Source organism: Drosophila ananassae, chromosome 2R (assembly GCF_017639315.1).
Source record: "Drosophila ananassae strain 14024-0371.13 chromosome 2R, ASM1763931v2, whole genome shotgun sequence".
NCBI lineage: Eukaryota > Metazoa > Arthropoda > Insecta > Diptera > Drosophilidae > Drosophila > Drosophila ananassae.
The window spans coordinates 18,514,832-18,535,522 of record NC_057928.1 but is presented as its reverse complement, the minus strand read 5'-3'; the positions used below and the strand labels follow the sequence as shown (position 1 = coordinate 18,535,522).

At 40.5% G+C, this 20,691-nt stretch overlaps 2 protein-coding genes across 3 annotated transcripts in view; one reads left to right on the top strand and one right to left on the bottom strand.

Annotated features, from left to right (window-relative positions):
- Positions 1-82: 82 nt before the first annotated feature.
- LOC6506930 (probable asparagine synthetase [glutamine-hydrolyzing]) lies at positions 83-2,326 on the bottom strand. The gene has a single exon (XM_001956933.4). The coding sequence runs from the start codon at positions 1,863-1,865 to the stop codon at positions 189-191; it is 1,677 nt and encodes a 558-aa protein (XP_001956969.1). The 5' UTR covers positions 1,866-2,326; the 3' UTR covers positions 83-188.
- A 1,008-nt stretch (positions 2,327-3,334) lies between these two features.
- Positions 3,335-20,691, top strand: part of LOC6493061 (adenylyl cyclase 78C) — a 30,404-nt gene continuing 13,047 nt past the window's right edge. The window contains exons 1-3 of one of the 2 annotated variants that reach the window (XM_044715012.1): positions 3,335-3,697; positions 3,791-3,935; positions 14,928-15,316. In XM_044715012.1, coding sequence (XP_044570947.1) covers positions 15,276-15,316 — 41 coding nt within the window. In that variant the 5' untranslated portion in view covers positions 3,335-3,697; positions 3,791-3,935; positions 14,928-15,275. Of the gene's footprint in view, positions 3,698-3,790; positions 3,936-14,927; positions 15,317-19,782; positions 20,445-20,691 lie in introns of those variants that run through there. The other variant, XM_032453625.2, reaches the window with a different exon arrangement.

Sequence of the window (20,691 nt, the reverse complement as noted above, 5' to 3'; positions counted from 1 at the left end):
GGCAGAATAAATATACCCATCACACAGTAACTTATCAGATGAAGCTGAATCAATAAATCATTAATTGAGAAATCGAGAGGTGTCAAGTTGATTACCAAGTAAATAAAGTAATTTATTTGTGCATGGATCGGCAAATATTCGGCCTGACTAAACTAAACGTTAAGCTATTAACAAAATTTCGGGAATTTTCAGTCTTTGTGAACCTGGTGGACAGCCTGGGCCCTGCCGGAAGGATCCTCTGGGCAGCCCCAATCGAGCCGTGGCACCCACCTCACAACGGTCCGGGCAGCCGATTCCCCGGGAAACTGCTCGGCGAAAATGCTGCGATAATAGTACGCCTCCTTGGTGGTTGGAGTGTTGAATGGAAACCGGAGAGCTGCTCCTGCAAACTCCTCGTCGGTCACATGACCGGTGGCCACCCGTCGGATACTGTCGATCCAGTCGTAGCCCACACCGTCCGAGAACTGCTCCTTCTGCCGCCACAGGACATCGTCCGGCAGATAGTTGTCCGCAAAGGCAGCTCGCAGGATGAACTTTTCCAGACGCTTCTGCTGCTCTCCGCCGTACTGGTTGAGAGGTCCAGGAATCTTATCCTCCGGTCTGATCTGCATCACATGGTTGACGAATCCTGTGTCCAGGAAGGGCACCCTCAGCTCCACCCCCTTGGCCATGGCCACTTTGTTGGCCCGTAGGCAGTCTGATAGGTGTAGCTGTTGAACCCTTTTCACCAGCTCCTCGTGGAAGTCCTTGTAGTTGGGAGCCTTGTGGAAATAGAGGTATCCTCCGAAGATCTCATCGGCACCCTCGCCCGACAGGATCATCTTGATACCAGTGCTCTTGATGTACCTGGCCAGCAGCAACATGGGCAGACTGCACCGCACAGTGGTGACGTCGTAGGTTTCCAGATGGTACACGATATCCCTGATCCCGTCCAGCGCCTCGTCAATCTCGAAGATGATCTCCTTGTGGTCGCTATCGATGTACTTGGCCACGTGGCGCGCAGCCTTGAAGTCCGGGGCATCCCGCAGACCCACCGAGAAGGTTTTCAGCCTGTAGTTTGGATCCCGTTCCCGCATAATCTTGGTGGCTATCGAAGCAACCAAGCTGGAGTCCACACCGCCGGAAAGAAGGGCACCAAAGTGCACATCGCAATGGAGATGGCTTCGCACCGCCGACTCAAAAATGGAGCGGAGCAGGGCCAGGTTGCAGGGCTGGTTGGGCACTTCCTTGATCCATGGCTGCTGGAACGTCCAACATGTCTTCAGTTCACCAACCTTTCCGAATCGTGCTTCGCCAGGCGTGAAGGTTTCCACTTTGGGACAGGTATCGACCAGGCACTTCATCTCCGAGGATACCCAGAGATTTCCCGCTTTATCCTCACCCACATACATTGGTATGATGCCGAAGGGATCCCTGGCAATCAGGACCTCCTTGGTCCTCCTATCGTACAGAGCGAAGGCAAACATTCCGGTTATGTACTGCAGAAGGTCAGCACCGTAGTCCTGATAGAGCTCGAGGATCACATGGCAATCGCTCTTCGGCTTGTAAGTGCCACGACGCTTCGCGATATCCGCCGCCAGTTCCAGGTAGTTGTAGATTTCTCCGTTGGCCACCAGGACCAGGTTACCGTCCTCCGAGATGAAGGGCTGATCCCCCATGGCCACGCCCACAATTCGCAGGCGTTCATGGACCATGGCCACCCCATCGGAGGGAATTACATGGACGCCTGTGGAGTCGGGACCACGATGCCGTTGTTTTCCACTCTGCCTATAAGCCAGTTCCCGAAGGCTGTGCTTGCTGCCGTTGAGAAATTGCGGGGGAATAGGTTCTCCATCCCGGGAAAATATTGCAAAAATGCCGCACATTGTTCTGTTATTTTATTTGATTTAAGTATCCAAATAATGTAGCCTCGTTGCGAATATCTAGCTGACTGTTGCTTCGGAGCTCTCGAGGCTTGCCTTTTTATAGCCTCAGCTCTCCCACCTGTTGCTCTCCGAGCAGGCAACCCTCTCCATCTGCCCATGTCTCTCAGTGTAGCTCCCGGTCTCTCGATTGCTAATGCTGATTTCCATGTGCTTCTGGTTGCATCAGACGACTTCTAGAAAGGCTCTGGTCCTACAAATTATTTAGAAGTCCCTAAAAATCCTCCAAAAATTCACGGAAAGCTAAAATATACATTTTTACTAGTATTATTTAATAAAATAATCTTATCTTGAGAGGAAGTAGTTCTATCAATTGGCAAGCTCTTTAAAAAACATTTAATTAATCATTTTAAAAAGCAATTCATAAACCTATTGATATTGAGGCTTGAAGTGCAACTGAAAATGCATTGAAGATTTCAGCGCCTTTTAAAGGTTTTTGAGAAACATGAACCGGGTGGATTCTCACTCTCTCTTTTTATTAATATATACATATTTCTGTTCAGGTTCTCCCACAGCTGATTTAAACATATCCGCGATTTCGTCATCCATTATACACTTTCTAAAAAGGGCTTCTCAACAAAATTGTTCTTTCAAAGTATTTAATTTACATTTATTTCGGTTAGCAAAATTAAATTCTTCAACCTTCAAACATCAACATACTCTAACTACCTTCCACCTAAAATATTTAATGTAGGTCAGTATTCGTGGCGATAAGGGTATCAGAGGATTATAATACTTAAAAAACTGAATAAATTATTATCTTCTATCAGTTCCCTAGTTTTTTATAAGAGAATAAACAGCGAAACAGTCAAAGAGACCGGTTTTTAGTTTATCTCTTCTAAATGCTATAAGCTTTATTGAGAATTGGGATTCTGCTAAATCTTATATTTCCAAATGTTAACTGAGATAGTTTATTGTGAAGTTATGTGCTTAATAAAAATGATATATATATTTTCTGTAATATTTTAATAAAATAATAGTTTTAATATAGAAATAATTTTAATAATAGCCCTATGAATAAAAACAAAAATTAACATTGGATAGCTTTTTAAAACTCTCGACCGTTGCTCTGTTAATAAAAGCTCACCATTTTAACATCCCGCTGTTAACAGGTGGTTGGCGCTAAAATTTTAGCGCCACGTCGCCCCGAATTCGGATGGATTCCGGTCCATGCGATAAATATGTCAAGTTGATAAAGAAAAATCTCCGGTGTTTAATTGTGCAGACATTTTAATTACGCATCTAACACTGTGCAAATCCGGATGATGATGTCACTGGAATGGGGAGCATGAGTAAACACCAGCATACGGATCTCGAGATTTATGGCGCGCGGGCGCAGATCCGCTCCTGGACGGTTGGCGTGCGCGCTTGTTGCTTCTGCTGGGAAAGTCTCGTTGCCGCCTGCTTTTCGATTTGTCGGCAACGAACGTCCGTTCAGTAGCCGATGGAACGCGAAGGAAGTTGCGTATACGCCGCATTGTCACTCGGCCAGCCAGAGTGCTCGGAAGTCCTTCATTTGCGCGCGCGTCCTGCGTCCTGTTCGTTGTCATTTAAAAAGCCGCCAAGGTGCTAAGTGTGCGTAATTAGTCGAAATTCAATTAATCGAAAAGAATTTCAAATTGAGTTACGCGCTGATGCGATGGAGGTTGGCAAACCGAAAAGTGAATTTGCGAAGAAGTGATTCCCGCCGGAAATTGTGGCTTGACAGAAGGCGAAACTCGAAAGTTGAATAAACAAAGTTTCTCTGAAATATAATTTGTATAATTTTGAACAAAGTAATGATAAATCATTTCAGTAATATTTATTTTTCTAAAGTTGATTAAAAAACTAGGCCATAGTTTGTTAATTTAATATTGTTATCATTTAAGATGATTGTCAACAAGGGGTTGACATTTTCTGAATCAGTGACTTATTTAATCAAAGTGAGTTTCTTAAAATGGAAAATAAACTAAAGAACTAAAAATCTTTGAATTGGGAATGAAAAACTGACTCAATCAAAAGGCGATCAATTAGGTAAGAAAATTTAATAAAATAGTTTTTTTTATTCAATAAAAATAATTTCTCCTTGTGGTCAAGCCATAAAAAAGCGAACTCAAAGTTATGGCTTTACAAAAACATCAAATCAAAATCAAATAAAGCAAAGTTTTTTATTTGGGCCGGACCCAAAAATCGAAAGGAATCTTCGCATGACCTATTACTGTCACGTCCGTTTCCGGAAAAGATGGCCCAACATTTTTTTGGGTCACGTTTGACGTTTTGGCCAAAATCAAATGGCCGCAGACCCATTTCCCAGATCAAGATCCACACGCACATAAAAACGGCAATAACAACAGCGTTGGAAAATAGAGAAACTGCCAGGTCTCGGGGCCAATTAATTAAAAAGTTTTCACGCGGCCAAAATCAAATCAACAATTTCCTCAAGTATTTAGGCGTAAAATTCGAATTGGAAGTTTTCGGCAATCGAGGCTGGCTGGGAGATGGATGTGCTTTATGCAGAGAGAGAAATATTTCAAAAACTAGCATTAAAATGAAGTTATCAAGTAAAATGAAGACTTTTGGGAAAAAAGAAACAATAACCTTTCAATCATTTTTATTTATTAAAAAAGATTTTATTCATTTCCGTGCATAAAGATAGCTGTTTGTTATGAGATGTGCTTTGTGGATATGAGTACGGGTCCGGATCCGGATGCGGATGCCACAAAAGTTGGCTATCCGCGATGTCTGCAGCCGGTGAAAATCAATTCGCATTACTGCAGCCTCACTGGGCTGCCCAAAAAACTTTCTGCGCAGCAGGCAACTCTTTCGTATTTTCGTATTTTGGGTTTTGCGGGCACAGCAACGCAAATAAATTGGTGCTTTTAAATACGCTACCATCTAGGGGATGATTAGGAACGAGCCAAGACCTTTGTCATGCCCAGCTCCACCTCCCGCCACCGCCACCACCCACCTGGTGTCTAGCCGTGTGGAGTGCTTGACCCCAGCAGTTGACCCTAAAAATAGGCGTGTGCAGCTTCCATGTGGGCTATTTTTAATTGCTCGCCCGCTCGCAGTCGCTATCTTTAAGCTGGTAATTAGTTTTTTGTGACATGAGACAAGTTTAGATGTTCCCCGAGAAGTTAATATATATTTTAGCTAAAAATAAAAGAAATAAAATATAAATAAATAAATGTATAAATAAAACCGATATGTACTTTCGCTGGTGTCACCTTTTTCATCACATTTTCCCACCAAAACAAAAAACATAGTCTACTTTTCAGCCTTTCAGGACACGCCTTTGGCTAATTGGCACATGAGTGTGTGTGTATGTGTCTGTGTCTGTGTGAGTGAGTAGTGTGGCCACTAACACATGTACACGTGTGACTGTTTGTCATAATCAAATGTGCGCCTGGCCATGTCTTAACACGCAAGCTCACTCCTTTTGCGTTTCATTCCCTTTTTTGTGTGTGCTTCTTTATTTGGGGTCTGCCTCTTTTCTGGACCCTAATGACATGGCCACTAATCGTGGCCAACAGTGGCAAAAAGTTGCTACTGCTGCAGTTCTTAATTAGCAATTTGACGCATTATGCTGCCGAGTTTTTGGCATGTGCGGGCATTAAGCCTGTCTGCAGGATTAGTCCCTAAAAGGTGAAATTAACTGGGTCCTGGCCTGGCCTGGTCTGGTATGGTCTGGCAGATGGGAGTGATGCATATTAAGTTGGCCCACAAAAAAGGTGCCTTCAAAAGGATACGTCTGAATGGAAGAGGGTCAAGAGGCGGGGCGAAAACTAATAGTTCGTTAATTTAATCCACAAGCTTAGATGAAAGTCAGACAAAAGACTAAATTAGGTTTGCCGTCGGCCGGAAAATATATGCTTAAATTAACTATTGTGGGGAATAGTATTCCTGGAGTTTTTCAAGCCAATTTAAGGTTCAACCTTAAGCTATTTAAAATGAAATGCAAACTGCATTTTTCAATCCGAATCATTGTCAATCATTGTCCAATTGAAATCCATCCATAATGAGCCAGCTGGGAGACAGCCTTGACATTGAAATACAGATCCAAGATAGCAGATACAAGATGCATTGAGTGGCACGGCCAGGGGCAGATGTAAAGGCAAACTACAAAACATCCTGCAGTTATTCTTGTGATTGAATCAATAAGGCGCACTGGGAAGAAGGTCAAGTTCCGGCCGAAGGTTGCCCCGGGCAATGGGGGTGGAGCAGGGGCCGGAAAACCTGTTGAATCAAAATCAAATCGAATGCCTTAAACACTTGGTCTGCTTCTTTTGAAGGAGATTTCGCTTCAAAGTATTTAATGAATTTATTTATGCTTCAATCACACAATTTAATTCAATTCGCGCCGGGCCCCCGAGGCGGGCTATTCGATGGAAAAGGCCTTGAAAGTAAATTTCATTCAACTTTTGCCGACTAATGGCTGGGACCTGGGGGGGATCGGTGGTAGAAATTTAATATGCCCAGCGACAAGTAAATAAAAGTAAAGTATCCACCGGGGAGGAATATCGTGGCGTATACTTAATATACTTTACACTGAAGCTAGCCAAAAAAAAAAGTTGAGCTCAGCCAGGACACACGGCGACAGGACACGTGTCGCTAAGCAGCTCAAAGGAGAGTTCAAAGCGGGGGCACAACTTTTTGTCTTGTAACTTTATGCCGTATGAGATAAATGACAGAATAATTGTCTCCTCAGCCGCATTTAATTTAGTTTCATCTTGACTAGACTCTTTCCAAGTTTTCAGTTTCTAGCCAAGTTGCTAACTGTTTCTGTTGCCAAAAAGGAGCGGGCCAAAAGGGTGCTCCACTCACCGCTCCCCAGACAACAGCATTCGTTCTGCCTTTGTATCCTTGTATCCTGGTTTCCATTTGTCTGTGTGTTTGTTGCCAATGGAAACTTATGGCTCAGCAGTTTTGACTGCGCTAATTGTTCTGGTTACAGTTGCTGGTACTGCTGTTGGCCAATACCAATGCCCTGCTGTTGGCGAAGGCTCAAACATGGTAGCCCAGTTTTGGCCACAGGCTCACAACTTGTGGCTGCAGGGGCCCTAAACTGAGTATTTTATTTCTCCTCCTAGCTATTGTATACTCTCTTTAGAAAAGGAAGTAAAATTTCAGTGACGAAAACAACTCTCATGCTCATTTAATTTTAATTTAAATTTTTTGTATTTAATGATTGATAATTTTTTAGTTTCTTTGATTAGTAGTTGTCTGTCAAATTTGTGAAGAGAATCTAAAATTCTTACTTTGTTTTAAATTTCAAATCCTACTTCTGTGGGACTGGGAATGTAGGTGGCTTTTGTTTATGCCTGTCAAATTGCTGCCAAGGCTGCACCGCAATCGAAAATGAAACAAAAAATAGAAAATAGAAAAAGGAAAAAAAGTAAAACCAAAACAAAGCCAAACACCCGAAAAATTACAACTGGGGAAAACTTTCTCCCAGAAGCGACTTGGCCAGCGGTTTTGGCAGTCGAAACTTTTTCCCGCCTCCACTTTTGGACAAATAAATCAGTTTTGTCTGGCCCAGAAATCACTTAAGCTCCCGGGCAACAATAGCTGGAGCAGATAAAATTCCAAAAACTATAAATGAAAACATAAACAGATTATAAAAATAAATGAAGGAAATCGTTAAATGGTTCATAAACTGTAAAAATAGTGAGAAATATGCACTCGAATAATTTTTTTGGATAATTATTACAATTGTAATTAGTTTTAAATGAGTCGAAATATTTTTTCATTTCATTCTCCAAAGTCAATTTAATTTCAATTTAGTTGTAAATTAGTTTTGAGCTCTTTTCTGTGTTTAACAAATATCTAACTTAATGCGATTTAAAATCAAATTGAAATTGCAAAATCCAATTTGTCTTGGACTGCATTTTAGGCGTACACTTCGACCTTGATCTGACGGTTTCTATGACTATTGGCCCCCTTATAAGGCGCCGCACATAAAATCCATTTAAGCCTAGTGTCATAATGTAAGACCCCCGAATGAATCACAAAAACTAGCAGTTGTATATACTGAAAGAAAGAAATCAAAGATATAGCTGAAAACTCGCACATGTACGAATTCTTTAAAGTACAGATACTGCTACATAATTATATGCATATATATTTGCATTGGATTTTGCTGATTTGGCTTTCTTTGAGAATCTTTTCACCCCTCTCGCTTGCTGTCTCGTTTAGTTTTAATGGCCAACAACAACGAGCTTGAAATCCATTCATATGCAGAACATTAAAATGTTCAATTTCCAAACAGAGTTGAGTAAACGAGAGCCAAAAAAATACAACAAAAATACAAAATCTGTAGTAAAAAGGTGGTGGGGGCGTTTGCCGAGAATATCTTGTCTATTTACTTGTGAAGCTGATAAAAATTCACTTTATTCACTTTGGCTGTTTATTTGCTTGAGCACAAAGTGGCGACAACGCAGTCTGCAGTGTCGGGCCAAAACGGAGGAGGGTTTTCCCAGGGGGCGGATAGGGGGCCTGGGGAGTTTACTCAAGTGGCACGCTATGAAAAAAGAACAAAATTTGTAGACAAATATGTAACTCTAGCTGCAGTGGCAAGTGCAGTCGAGTCAGTCTCGCCAAAGAGTTTTCTAATCAAACTGCAGAGAGCCAACAATGTTGCCAAATCGGAATGGAAATTAAAGAGGTTCTTGAACTCAGGGAGTTTGAGGAATATATTGAGGTCGTCAAAGAAATTTTTTGGAAAAAAAGGTATTAGCACTGATACATTGACTGTTTTTTAAGCTCGAATTTTAGTCATAACTCGGGTAATACTTTGAAGATCGGCAAATGTTATACCTTCCCGGACTTTGCTCTTCCAGTACTTTTAACCCCAATCAAAACATAGCCTACTAAAATCTGACCCGATTTTCGAAAATTTTGTAAGGGGTAACATCATGATTTTGGCCGAAAAATGGGTCTAATTTTTTTCCCTTCATTTTTTCAATCTTTTGATGCAGATAATAGCGGGATGGAACTCTGATTCATAAATGGTGCGCTGTTTTCCGATCGGTAATGAAATAGTTAAGATATTCACAAAAAACTGTATTAAAATTTTATACTTTGGCCAAATAAAATATTGGTTATTAAAAACCTAAAACTGACTGTAAATAAATATTTAAAAAACTAGATGTTCTCTTCACTATTGCCCTAATTCTTCAATAAGTTGTTCTCAAAAATCTCCCGACTAAATCGTAATCCTCAGAATTGCACTCTTAACCATTCCCCAGTGACAACTTTGTAAGTCCAGAGCTTGGTCTTTTCAAACATAAGTACACATGTGCTTTGTTGCTCTTTCCCCAGTGAAAATACTGAGGAAACTTGACAACATTTCTCCACAACCTTGTTGCAATCCATGAGCGAATTCTCGAGTGTTCCCCGAAAGTTATCGTTGCTGTTCGATGATTGTTTATCCTTTTGTTGTAACAATTGTTAGCTCGGAGCACTCATTCTAGTGTTTCTCAGTAAATACCAAAAAAGACACAAGAATAACAAAAAATCAACTATTTTATTCTATTCGTAGTGTCTTCCCTGTTTGTTTGTTGACTTTTTTTTTTCTGGCTGCGGTTTTTGATAAAAACACAACCGAAATGAGTCTACATTAATATGCCAAAACAGAAAAAATGTATAAATATAAACAGAATGTGTGTGTTTGAGCAACGGCTGCCAAGACAAACAGCCATAAAGTCATAATAATTGAAAAATTAAAAACACACACAACGAGTTAATTTTTGATTAAATTTCCCGGACCGAAACAAATTAATGGGAAGATAATGATTTTCATAGCCGAAAGAAAAGTAAACAAGGCAAAAAGGCACAGCACATGCAAGTAGTTTGTCATTGTCCAAACAAAAGAGCAAAAAAGGGGGTGGAAAAAATAATAAAAAATATATGAAACATAATTGAAACTGTGTGAGTTTTCATTAATTTTCCAGCCAGACAGAGAACGGAGATGGGGGGCTGGTGTACAATGTAGACATTAAGGCTAAGCACAAACCATTTAATTCCCCTGTTTAATCATAATTTAAGGCACGCTTCAACGTCACTCAAAGTCAGAGTCTGGGACAAGCCAATTGGCTTGTTGTTCTTGGTCCATAGGACCAAGGCCCCCCTTTGAAACCCCTTCCTCGAAGCCCCTGCCAACTGCCAGGCTCTGTTCTCGGGGTAAATTTATGCAACATTTTTCGAGATTGTCGTTTGGCCATCCCTGTCGTTTCATATTTGCTTTTGGCCTGGCCGAAAACGTAGCAGACGGCGGCCATATTTTATTTTCAAATATTTTGCATTGCAGAGCGGCATTTTTCAATACCAAAGGGTTTACCAGACTTATGGGTGTATGAGAGCCAGGACTATCAGGACATTCAGCAAACAGTGACCAAAAATTCATTACACTTCGTGTTTTTTTTAGCAAACTCTGGAAAATCATCAAAGATCTATTTTTATCAACCTTCAAAATTTAACTGGACCTACATACATGTTATAAAATATGAGAACCAAAAGCATCTAAAAATATTAAAAGGTATTTTACAAAAAACAAATATAAATTTTTGTTAACAATTTAAGCCATCCTGGCTTAGTGCAATGCGTTTGATGTGGCCTGGTCTTGGCCTGGTCGGGTGCTTCCTGTTCTCTTTTTTACGGCTTTGTTGTGGAATTAAAGTTTAATATACCCCCAGCGCTCATCCTGGCAGGTGTTACCCCTTTTTTTAGCAGGCGACTCGTAAAAAGCGACTCATTCCTTTCATTTTTGTGTAAACAATTTGGTTGGATACGAGTTTTATTCCTGCCTCGTTTAATGTGTCGTTTGGCCGGATGAGTTAACGTAAATACGCACATTTTATATTTGAATATTAAACGCATGATTGGATCATCCTAAAAGAGCTGACGGTGTATTATCTGCCTTCGATGAGAACACCCATTTATATCATTCGACTTCATTAGGAATGACAAACATGAAATTCTACTAAATCACACTAATTCCGAAAGAGCTCAGTGCAGTGTGTGTGGCAAGTCATGCAATATGCAGAATGCAACTAATGCATGCAACAGCCATTACAAAAATCAGCAACAGCAGCAGCAGCAGTAGAATGTTGTAATTTCCATTTCCTAGAGCTGGAAAAAAGAATGTGGAAAAACTGAATGCCCCGGCGCATAATGTAAACGAGCAAATGCCATGATTAGCAGACATTTTGTGGGAAATTAAAATAAATTGCCAGCGGTAAATGGGAAAATGTGTTGCCAAAGCATAAACACATCACTCCCAGCGACACCTGTTTGCACTCACGCATTATTCAGTCGCCCAGCCACTCACTCACCTGGCTGGTCATTTCATGGAACTGATTCAATTTATGCACGTGCAGCTCTCATTTTTTAATTCAATCAAATCCATCTTTTCTCTCTCGACGTCCGAGCGCATTAAATTAAAACTGAAATGCATTAAATAATAAATTATGTTATTTTTGCTTCGTTCATATTGAAACATCAATTTTTAAAAGTCATTAAAATGGTTGGGCGGGAAACGCTCAAAATGAAAACAGCGCCCGAAAGCAGGCAACCACATTTGTTGGCCTGCCAATTAAATTGCTCATACGCCGTGGGGGCTCTTGCTTTTATTCAAAAAATATAATAAATATCAAGCTGAAATAGAAATCAATAACCAATTTACTATTAATCAACTGCAGAAGATGCTGAGCAACAATTTAGAACATTTTTATGCAGTCTATTAGTCTACTAATCTTTCCCTAGCTATGCCATTTTAATAGCTACTAATGACACTAATTAGAAGTGCAGTAAACAAATATTTTACAACCGGACCCCCGACGATCGTAAAGAATTAGTCCGTGTTAGCTGGAGCTTATCAAAGACTCCCTTGCAGCCAACTCGTGCCGTTTAATTAATTAAAAAAGTACAAGGATTCACCTTCAGAAGGGTCGGGTGTTTATTTCTCTCTGGTTTCCCACTGCCATTAATTTATTTTTGAGAAGCGCATAATTGCCCAGCGAGTGTTCTGGTAATTCGTAACTGGAACTGCAAACGGCTGCCGGTCCTGGCCGGTCCAGTAAGCGCTTATTCATGAGAGTTCGCAGGATAAACAAAGGCGAGAAGCACTCGGATTGCAGGACCTGTGGTCCGTTTGTTTGTTTATCGCTCCTTTCAAGCAACATAAATCGCTGGCTTAATGCCGGCAAAGGAGCAAAAGCCGTAAATGGAGCCCGAAAGGACCCAAGCCCAGAGTGGCAAATTGCAAGCTGCATGTCCTTGGCAGCACCTCGTTGCCCTTTCACCAGGATGAGCAGTTGAGTCGCCGCCTTTGTCTCTCTCGCTGGTGTCGACATGAATCAGAAACTTAATTATTTTCAGCCGCTCAGTGGTGCAAACTGTTTTGCCCAAAAAACCAGCAAAAAATATAAAGGATCAGGTCAGCAAGACAAAGGATATACGCTGGAAATAAAATTTTCAGTTATGAAATATAAAAATACACTTTCTTTGTGTTGGATGGAATTATGAAAAATACATATATATATTTTATGTTTTTCGGTACATTATTTTTTAGTTTTTGACTAAAAAAAACCTTGTTTTAAGTGTAACAGCTTTAGTGGCAAAATGTTTACTGAAAACCGACATAAATCGGCAGCCGCGACGTGGCTGACATTTTAACGCAACTCGCGAAAGTTTTGTTTTTACAACTCGTGATGCAGCAGTAGTGGCAACAAAACAATCGTAAGAATATTTACACTCAATTTGCTGACTCTGGTGACGAGCCCTGACCTCCCAAACCCACCAAAAGCATATATAGAAAAAGTAAACCCTACATACACTCGAATTGGAGTGCCATAAACCCAACACAAAGGATACAACACGCATAGCCTGGCGGATTTAGGGTTTTGGGCCCTGGCTTGCGGGGGATTGAAATTTCACCTGATGCTTATGTGACTGTCACAGGCAGGATTCTCTTTGGAGAGTATATTTTTAAAAACAAATTCAAGAAGGATTCGGAAACAAGCGCCACTCGCCAGTCGAGTCCTGTAGGTGAAGATGCAAGCATTCATATGTGAGGCGGACCGGAAACATGGCTAGCAGCGTCATAAACTGGTTACATTGTCAGGCGCAGGATAGCAAAATAAAAGAAAAAAAACTTTAACTCAATTGGAATGGGGACATGAGGAAATTGTTGGAATATCCTCGCAGGGATACCCGCTCACGCAACAGGATGCACATAAATCATTCCCAGGGCCGTAAAATATATATGTGCGATAAATATTCGACGTCGGCAATAAAACATACTCTGCATATGGGTATCTGGCGGATATATCTGGCGCGTATATTGTATTTATGATGAGAAATTGCCTTCTTAAATGCGTCAACAGACTAATAGACACCCTGTTCGCGATAACGGTTAAGTGCATCCTGTTAAATGGCATTAAATTGTATTTTATGACTCAATAATAACCGTAGAATGGTAAAGAAGTCCCAGGGCCGCCTTCCCGCTCCTTGAATTTTTTTTATGAAATTGCAGAGGAGCGGCGAGGAGCAGGAAGCAAGCCACAGACAGCATTTCCAAGTGGCCGCGAGTTGCACGAACTGATTGAATTTGAGTAGATGTTGCGTGCTTTCCAAGAAGCTACTACCAGCTACTGTTGCTCTTACAGAGAAACAAAAACTACTAATTAGTTTCAGTTTATAATTGTAATAAAATAAGCCATATAATTCCTTTAGAAGAGTTTAAACTCCTGAGACCAACTCCCCGCACATGGGAGTTACAAAGCTCAACAAAGCATGTATAAATTTTAAGTGACGAAATAAATTGGAATTATTGAACTCTTTTGAATTATAGAAATATTTTAAAACAAAATTCAAATAAATATTTGTACTATTGTTATACAAATAAAAAATAGTAAATTGTAATATTTTCCAAGTGTGACTTTTTCTACTGCTGGTAATGGCAACGGGCGATCCATAAAAAAGAGCCAACAGCCAGACAAATGTCCCTGACTGCTACTCCAGGTCCTGTCTTGTTTAGTGCAGTTATGTCCTGTTCCCTTTTTCCGTTCGGTCCCTTCTGAACCTGGTCCAGTGTAGGGCGCACATGTTGAGGCACAACATTTGACATTTCTAGTGTTTGCCTTTATGGAGAAGCTCCAAAGCAGACACTCACACCGCCAGAAAAGGCGACAGTTTAAATGGCAAAAGCAACAGTGACTAAAACACATATAGAAACCCATATGTCTGTGCACCGATTTTGCCACTCTCTTGGCTTATTTTGCCATTTCAGATACCTAAATTGGAATTTTTGATTCCCTTTTGCCTGAGGAATTCATGTCCATCAAGAATTTAAATCGGACTTTTGGTGCAAATGGAATCTGATAATGATTTGGCCTAAATTTTGATATGTGTTTGCATAATGGGATTACTTAAAGAGGGCTTTAAGTTAGTTAGGATATAATTTTAATAGAAAACTTTACTCATAGAACATAAGATTATTGAGACATAAATTAAAAGCTAAGCTGTAGAGATAGGCGTAGTGCCTTTTAAGGCATGAGAACAACATTACTTGCTCTTTATTAGTTCTGATAGTTCAGCTAAGCTACTTTTATTATTTTCCTTTAAATAAGAGTATCGAACTCTCTGTATTGAATAGTACTTCCTTCCTTTGTTTCCTTTTGCTTGTTTTTTATGCCACTTATTGTGCACACTTTTGCACTTGTCACCATCCCGATATATATGTGCCATAGTACATACATATGTGTGGGTCTTTATAGAGGCATTGGCTGATGTGTAGTGTGGCTTCCACCACCACCATCCCCACTTGAAATCTGTCAACTGCAACTATTTATTAAATTATATACTGCCATTGTTAAATCGTGAATGAGTGTGTGCGAGTGTGTCTGAGATGTGGGTGGTGGTGGAGGAGGTTTGTTTTACTTTCGTTTGCCAAATTAAAGAGATTCCCCAGACTTTAGCGGTCTTACGGATGAAACTAAATACGATTTGTTGCTTATCTACTTACAGATTTGAAAGCGGAAGGCACAAAATGCGGAATATATTCAAGCCAACCTGGAGTCCTGGAGATCTGGCTTCTGACTCGTCTCTATGCCACCATTAGGAAATTGACAACAGCTTAAAACACTTTGAGGTGGTTTAAAGCCTCAATAGCAAAAGTAGCAGAAGCAGCAGCCACAGCAGGAGTGGGAGCTGAAAAAAAGCAAGTCCTGTCAACTTCAAGGATTCGCATTGCCTCTGCTGCTGGCAGTTAAAACTCTCTCACTTGACAAGAAACGAGAGGCAACAAAAAATATCCAGCAACAAAAAAAATATATAGAAAAGTGGGGGCAGGAATACACGGAATCTGGTGGCACAATGAACGTGGAACTTGAAGAGGAAGAGCGCATTTGCCTCAGGTGAGTGTTGACAGTTTGGCCTAGAGTGTGGCACAATGTTGTGGACTTAAAGCTGTCAATGGTTGCGATGCCAGAGTGCTTTATAGTTGCTTCATGCAATTGCATTTCTACAATTTTCCTCGGAAAGCGAAGAAGACTTTATGGTGTTCTGGAGAAAGGGGAAAACTTTAAAGAAAGTTAAGCTTTTGTAAAAAGAATAATCTAAGTTAGGAGTTAAAAAATTGTACGATATATTATTGAATAAAAATATATGTTCCCCATTAGTGATTAGTCGTGAGAGAGCCGCCAATGGCGGTCCACTTCTATTCACAATAATCAATTAAATGGATGCCCCAACCATGTGGCGCATAGAATGGAATTGTAGCCGTTGAAAGCCGTTGGGGCAACAATGAGTGACAACAGCAACAAAGCCGCTGCTGGCATTCAATGTCAATCTCGTATTTCAATTATGCTTTATAAATGGCAACAGACGACGCGTCTGCCAGAGTTCTTGTCTCCACTCGAACTGGAACTCGAGCCCAATGGACTCTTGCTTGAATCTTTAAATAAAGCCGTCGAGTCTGTGAACAGTCTCACGAAATTTAGCAAAAGTATAAAATTGTAAAAACCATCTATCAACGGGAATTAAATCGCCGGCCAATTGAAGGTTGCTGCCTGGGAAATTGCGCATACGCCGTGTTGGCTGGCTCCGACTTTGGTAAAACAAGTCCCGAGCCGTCTCCCGAACAAGCCAGAGTCAGAGACGGCTGCTCGGTCGTGACTTAATCGAATTATGAAATTTTAATTACATAATAATGCACAGACAATCAACTTCGCAATCAACCCAGCCCACCATTTAAGTGTAGCAATTCAAGGAAGGATACAGCGAATAATTAAAGACTTTGTGGCAATAAAACGGGGGAAATAAGGACGAAATTAAATCTAAAGTCAGGGACTTAGCTTTATGCGATTAAAAGTGCTTTAATCGTCGAATGGGGTAGGGTTACATTAAATCGTCATGCGAAGGCACTGGCAATGGCACTGGCACACATAACTTCTGGCCATAAATTTAATATTTTTGCCAAAGCAATGTCGAAGTATTTATCCGGATTGCTCAACCTTACAAGGCAGCAGCTGTAGATGTCAGATCCTTTGAAAGCGTCTGCGTAATGCCATGCAAATTTCTTTTTCTATGCAAATTTTTATTCGGAGTAAACAACAAGCGCCGGATATGGCTGAAGAGGACTGAGAAGGGGCACAAAAACTAGGTAAAAGCCAAGTGAACCGCCATAAAATGTGAATTTTAATGACAATCAACAATAGAGTCGGGATAAAGGGAAAGTGTCAGGACACGGGGGAGTATTGCGCGATTTTTAATGGGGAAGAAAACTTTTCCAGCAGCCGGAAAGTATGCAGCAGACTAAACCTAATTAGCTAGCCATAATCGTAAATAGCCATGTCCTGGCAACTTTTACAAGTCCTCCCAGGTCCCTCTCTCTCTTTGACCAAATGTCAAATCTTGTCCGGAATCCGAATCCGGGCAAACAATTTGTCAATTTTAATGGCTTTCGAATAAGTCGGTGGGCTGGCAAATACTTGGCCAGCCAACTTGATTGCTGCTTTAAAAAGTGGCCACTTATACGGCTTATTGCCTTTTCTTTGCCGCAGAATCTGTCCTGATTGCTCTGGCTTTCCCCATCATACCGCCGTGCTACGTCCTTTTTAAGAAGTGTGTTTACCCAAATCAGAGGCAGCCGTCAAATAAAATGCTTTGATTTGAGCCACAAAGCGAGAAAAGGACATCAAAGACGTGGTCCAGACTAAGCGCATTTTGTGCATAATAATGCGTAGCAAGGACGAACACAAGGAAAATTGTTTAAAAATTATTACACTTGAAAAAAATCTTATTTTTCAAGCAAAGCATTCCAAACACCAAAAAAACCTAAAAATTAGAAGGATCTTTGTAACTAGAACAAAGCACTCAGCTTATCTCAACAAATTTATTATATTATTAAAAAACCATTTAAAAAGCCTTCCCAATTTTTTATGGTATATATTTTAAAAACATCCCAAACTTCTAGAAAATAATTTCCAATCACAAAGGCCACATACGTTTTGAGTCCAACTCTGATTGATCCCAAAGCACGTTGCGAACCACATCCTATTTGCTGCGGACAATACCTCTCCTGCACCCAACCCTTTTGTCCCTTTTTTATGGGTTTCTTTGCCCCTCTTTATTTTACTTTTTTTTTTTTTTTGTTTTGGTCTGACTGACCCAAGCTGAGCCGCTGAGTAATTTTTCTATTTTCTGCTTTGTTGCTCGCTTTCAATTGCACACCCATGTTGACCAATGTCCGACATTAACCCAAATCCGACACACTCATATACTTACAGATACACACGGATGGGTGTCACTATCTGTGTCTGTGTCTGAGCTGGCTAGGTCCTTTATGCGCCAGGACTCTTAGCCAAATGAAGTAGCCAGAGAGCAAAGACAGGGCCATAACTGATTCGCCCTGTATTGGCCACCTGCTGCGTTTGTTTTCGGTTATTTCCTGACTTGTGCCGGAAATTAATTATCGATGATATTATGCTCGTAGAATGCTTTAATAGATTTTATGGCCCACCTGAGGAGACAGTTAATGCCACAGGGTTAATATCCTTTTATTTGACTGGGACTTCTACGAGTGTGTTAGAGATTGCTTTCTTCAGCAATACTCATTTATACTTTAGTCTATTATTTGATTTTTACTCTATTATAAATTTTCATCAGAAATGTTTGAAGGATAACATCTATTTTGCTCACCGAAAACTACACTGCGTATGAGTAATATATTTCATGTCAAGGTCTTCACATTTCACATTAAAAGATTCTTCCATAAAAAACCTAAGATATTTTCTGTAATAACTTATTATAACACCATCTAATTAAGTAATATTACTTCACAGATAAATCTCTTGTTTTCTGCTTAAAGGCATTCCCTCCCAGCTAATCTCCAGCTAATTATCTTTAAATATTTGCCACACTCTCCCTCACATACGAGAAGCTCTTTCAGCACCAGCTGGGTTTAAGACACGCCCCTCTGGTTACGCCTCTTTTGTAGGGCTTAAACGCTTAATAAATAAACTAAGCAGCTTGCCAGACACGGCTGCTATGGTAGTTGTAGTTGTTGCAGATGTTGTGGGAATATCGATGGCTTAACCTTGGCAAGTAGCTGATGTTGTTGGTTACCAGTGGCACTGGGGCATGACAATAATGCATGGGAACCGCCCGTTGCGGCCTTAGGGTTAAGCATAAATATGTCAAGTGTTAATTGCTGCCACTTAAGGCAGAGCACAAACTCAAATACAACCGCAGAGGAGCACCCATACACACATATATAAAGGAGAGACGTGTAAATATGACTTTAATCTACTTAGCTAAGCAGCTGCCTCAGAGTCCCATCTCAGCCCCCTTTTATTTCTCCGCCTCGGGTTCGAAAGTCGCAGCACAAAAAGCAAACAAACCCATATACACACAGAGGCCAACACACACACACTTGTTACACACCCAATAATGTGCTTTAACAAGTTTCTTATGGCCATAAATTCAACAAGCCAACAAAAGCTCATAAAAAGGACTGACTGCCCTGTTTCGTTGCCAGCCTTTCGGGCCAGAAGTGGGTGGCTCGGATGGCTGATTGGCGACTTGAAACTAACGCCAGAGAGTGTCTATATAAATAAGAACCCGGCACTCTAGACATGGCTTTGACATATCCAACACACCTTTTTAGCCTGGCAAAAACAGAAATAAAAGGCCAATCCAGTCTCCTTATTCTGCAGGATATTTTTAATATTTTTTGACAAATTTCAAAACATTCTAGCTGGAGACACTTCAATTAAAATTTATTTATTTGCCCCCAAGCTGTGAACGGAATTTGGATGCTGGATTTTAGGGAAATATTTAAGAAATTAAACATTCCAAGCCAGGCCCAAGGCTGTCCAAATAGGACACTTTTGGCGTTGGTTTTAATTTTTTAAATTTATTTCCTTAAAATTTGACATTAAACTGTGGAGGCTGCTAAAGAAATTAGTCAAGATATGTGAATATTTATTAACTAATCTCCCCTTTGGCTAGATAAGTTTCAATTACTAAGTTTTCAAACAGCATCCAATGAAATAAATTACAAACTGCCTTCACAATTGTCACCCAAGATAATCACAATATGCAAATTACCATTTGCGTGAAAGAGGCAGGAACCCATCCTCATAATTATCATTGTCAATATCGTAGAGACGCAGTCGGTCTGTTAGTAAGCCAAGCCAACTCGCGGCAATTACCAATATGAGCAACATTGTTGACCAAAAACTGATTTCACTTGGCGTCATCTGAGGAAGAGAGAGTGCGGAGAACAAAAATATATACACGGAGAGAACAAAAGTAAATCGGCGCTCAAAAATCGGTGACAGTATCAGTATCATAATATATCCAGGGAGGGCGAACTCTTCTCACTCAGTTGCCAAACGCCACTCCGATGTGAAAGACGCGAAAAAAATCTAAATATTTAACCAATACAAGCCGCTGGCGGCAGTCCACAAAATAATAGTAATAATAATAATAAATAGAATCTGTTGAGCAGTCGCACCTAGCATATGTCTATATGAACACGACAGTAAAGATCGAAATTTTCATAGTACAACACGGTTGAAAAGTTCAAAGTTCCTGCGGTGAATCGTATTCGAATCGAGAGACTCTAGATTCCATATTTCCATATTCATGATGGCGGAGGAGACCTATACCCCTCCCCCATTAGAAAAAGCGTCGTCGCGTTCGATTTATCGATTTTGTATTTTGAATATTGTTGCGCCATTATCAACACATTTATAAACGCGATAATTATATTAGAAGTTTATCTCGAACCATCGCTGGCGATAAACTCCGCAGAACCGCAAAGGCACTCCATTCGATCGTATTCGCTGGACGGATTGGTTTAGTTTAGTTGTTACTGGTTACTCATCCCATATCCCATATGAGTATATACTATATAGTGCAATCCTACAATGTGTTAATCAGCGACACGGAACATAATCCGCTGTGATCTGGCATGTGATACTGTGTTATTTTTTGTATTTGTACGGTTTGTTTTGTGTATTGGACCAAACCTTACAGGTGTGTAAATAAATCAACAAATCCAATTAATTCATCTGCTAAGACGCTAAATGTTCCATGGTTGATTGGTTACGTAAACCACATATATGCCGTATAAAGATGGCAAGGTGCTAAAATCAGCATCTTTACAACTAGGAAATTACACTTGACCTGCGATCTCGCACTGCAAATTGATGCGAAAATTGATTGTTTTTTACGCATGGCGGAAAATTTCATTTGAGGTGGGAGTGCTGGGAGTTACTCAACG

Coding starts and splice junctions, on each gene's coding strand:
- LOC6506930 (XM_001956933.4), bottom strand. CDS start 1,865: ATGTGCGGCATTTTTGCAATATTTTCCCGGGATGGAGAACCTATTCCC.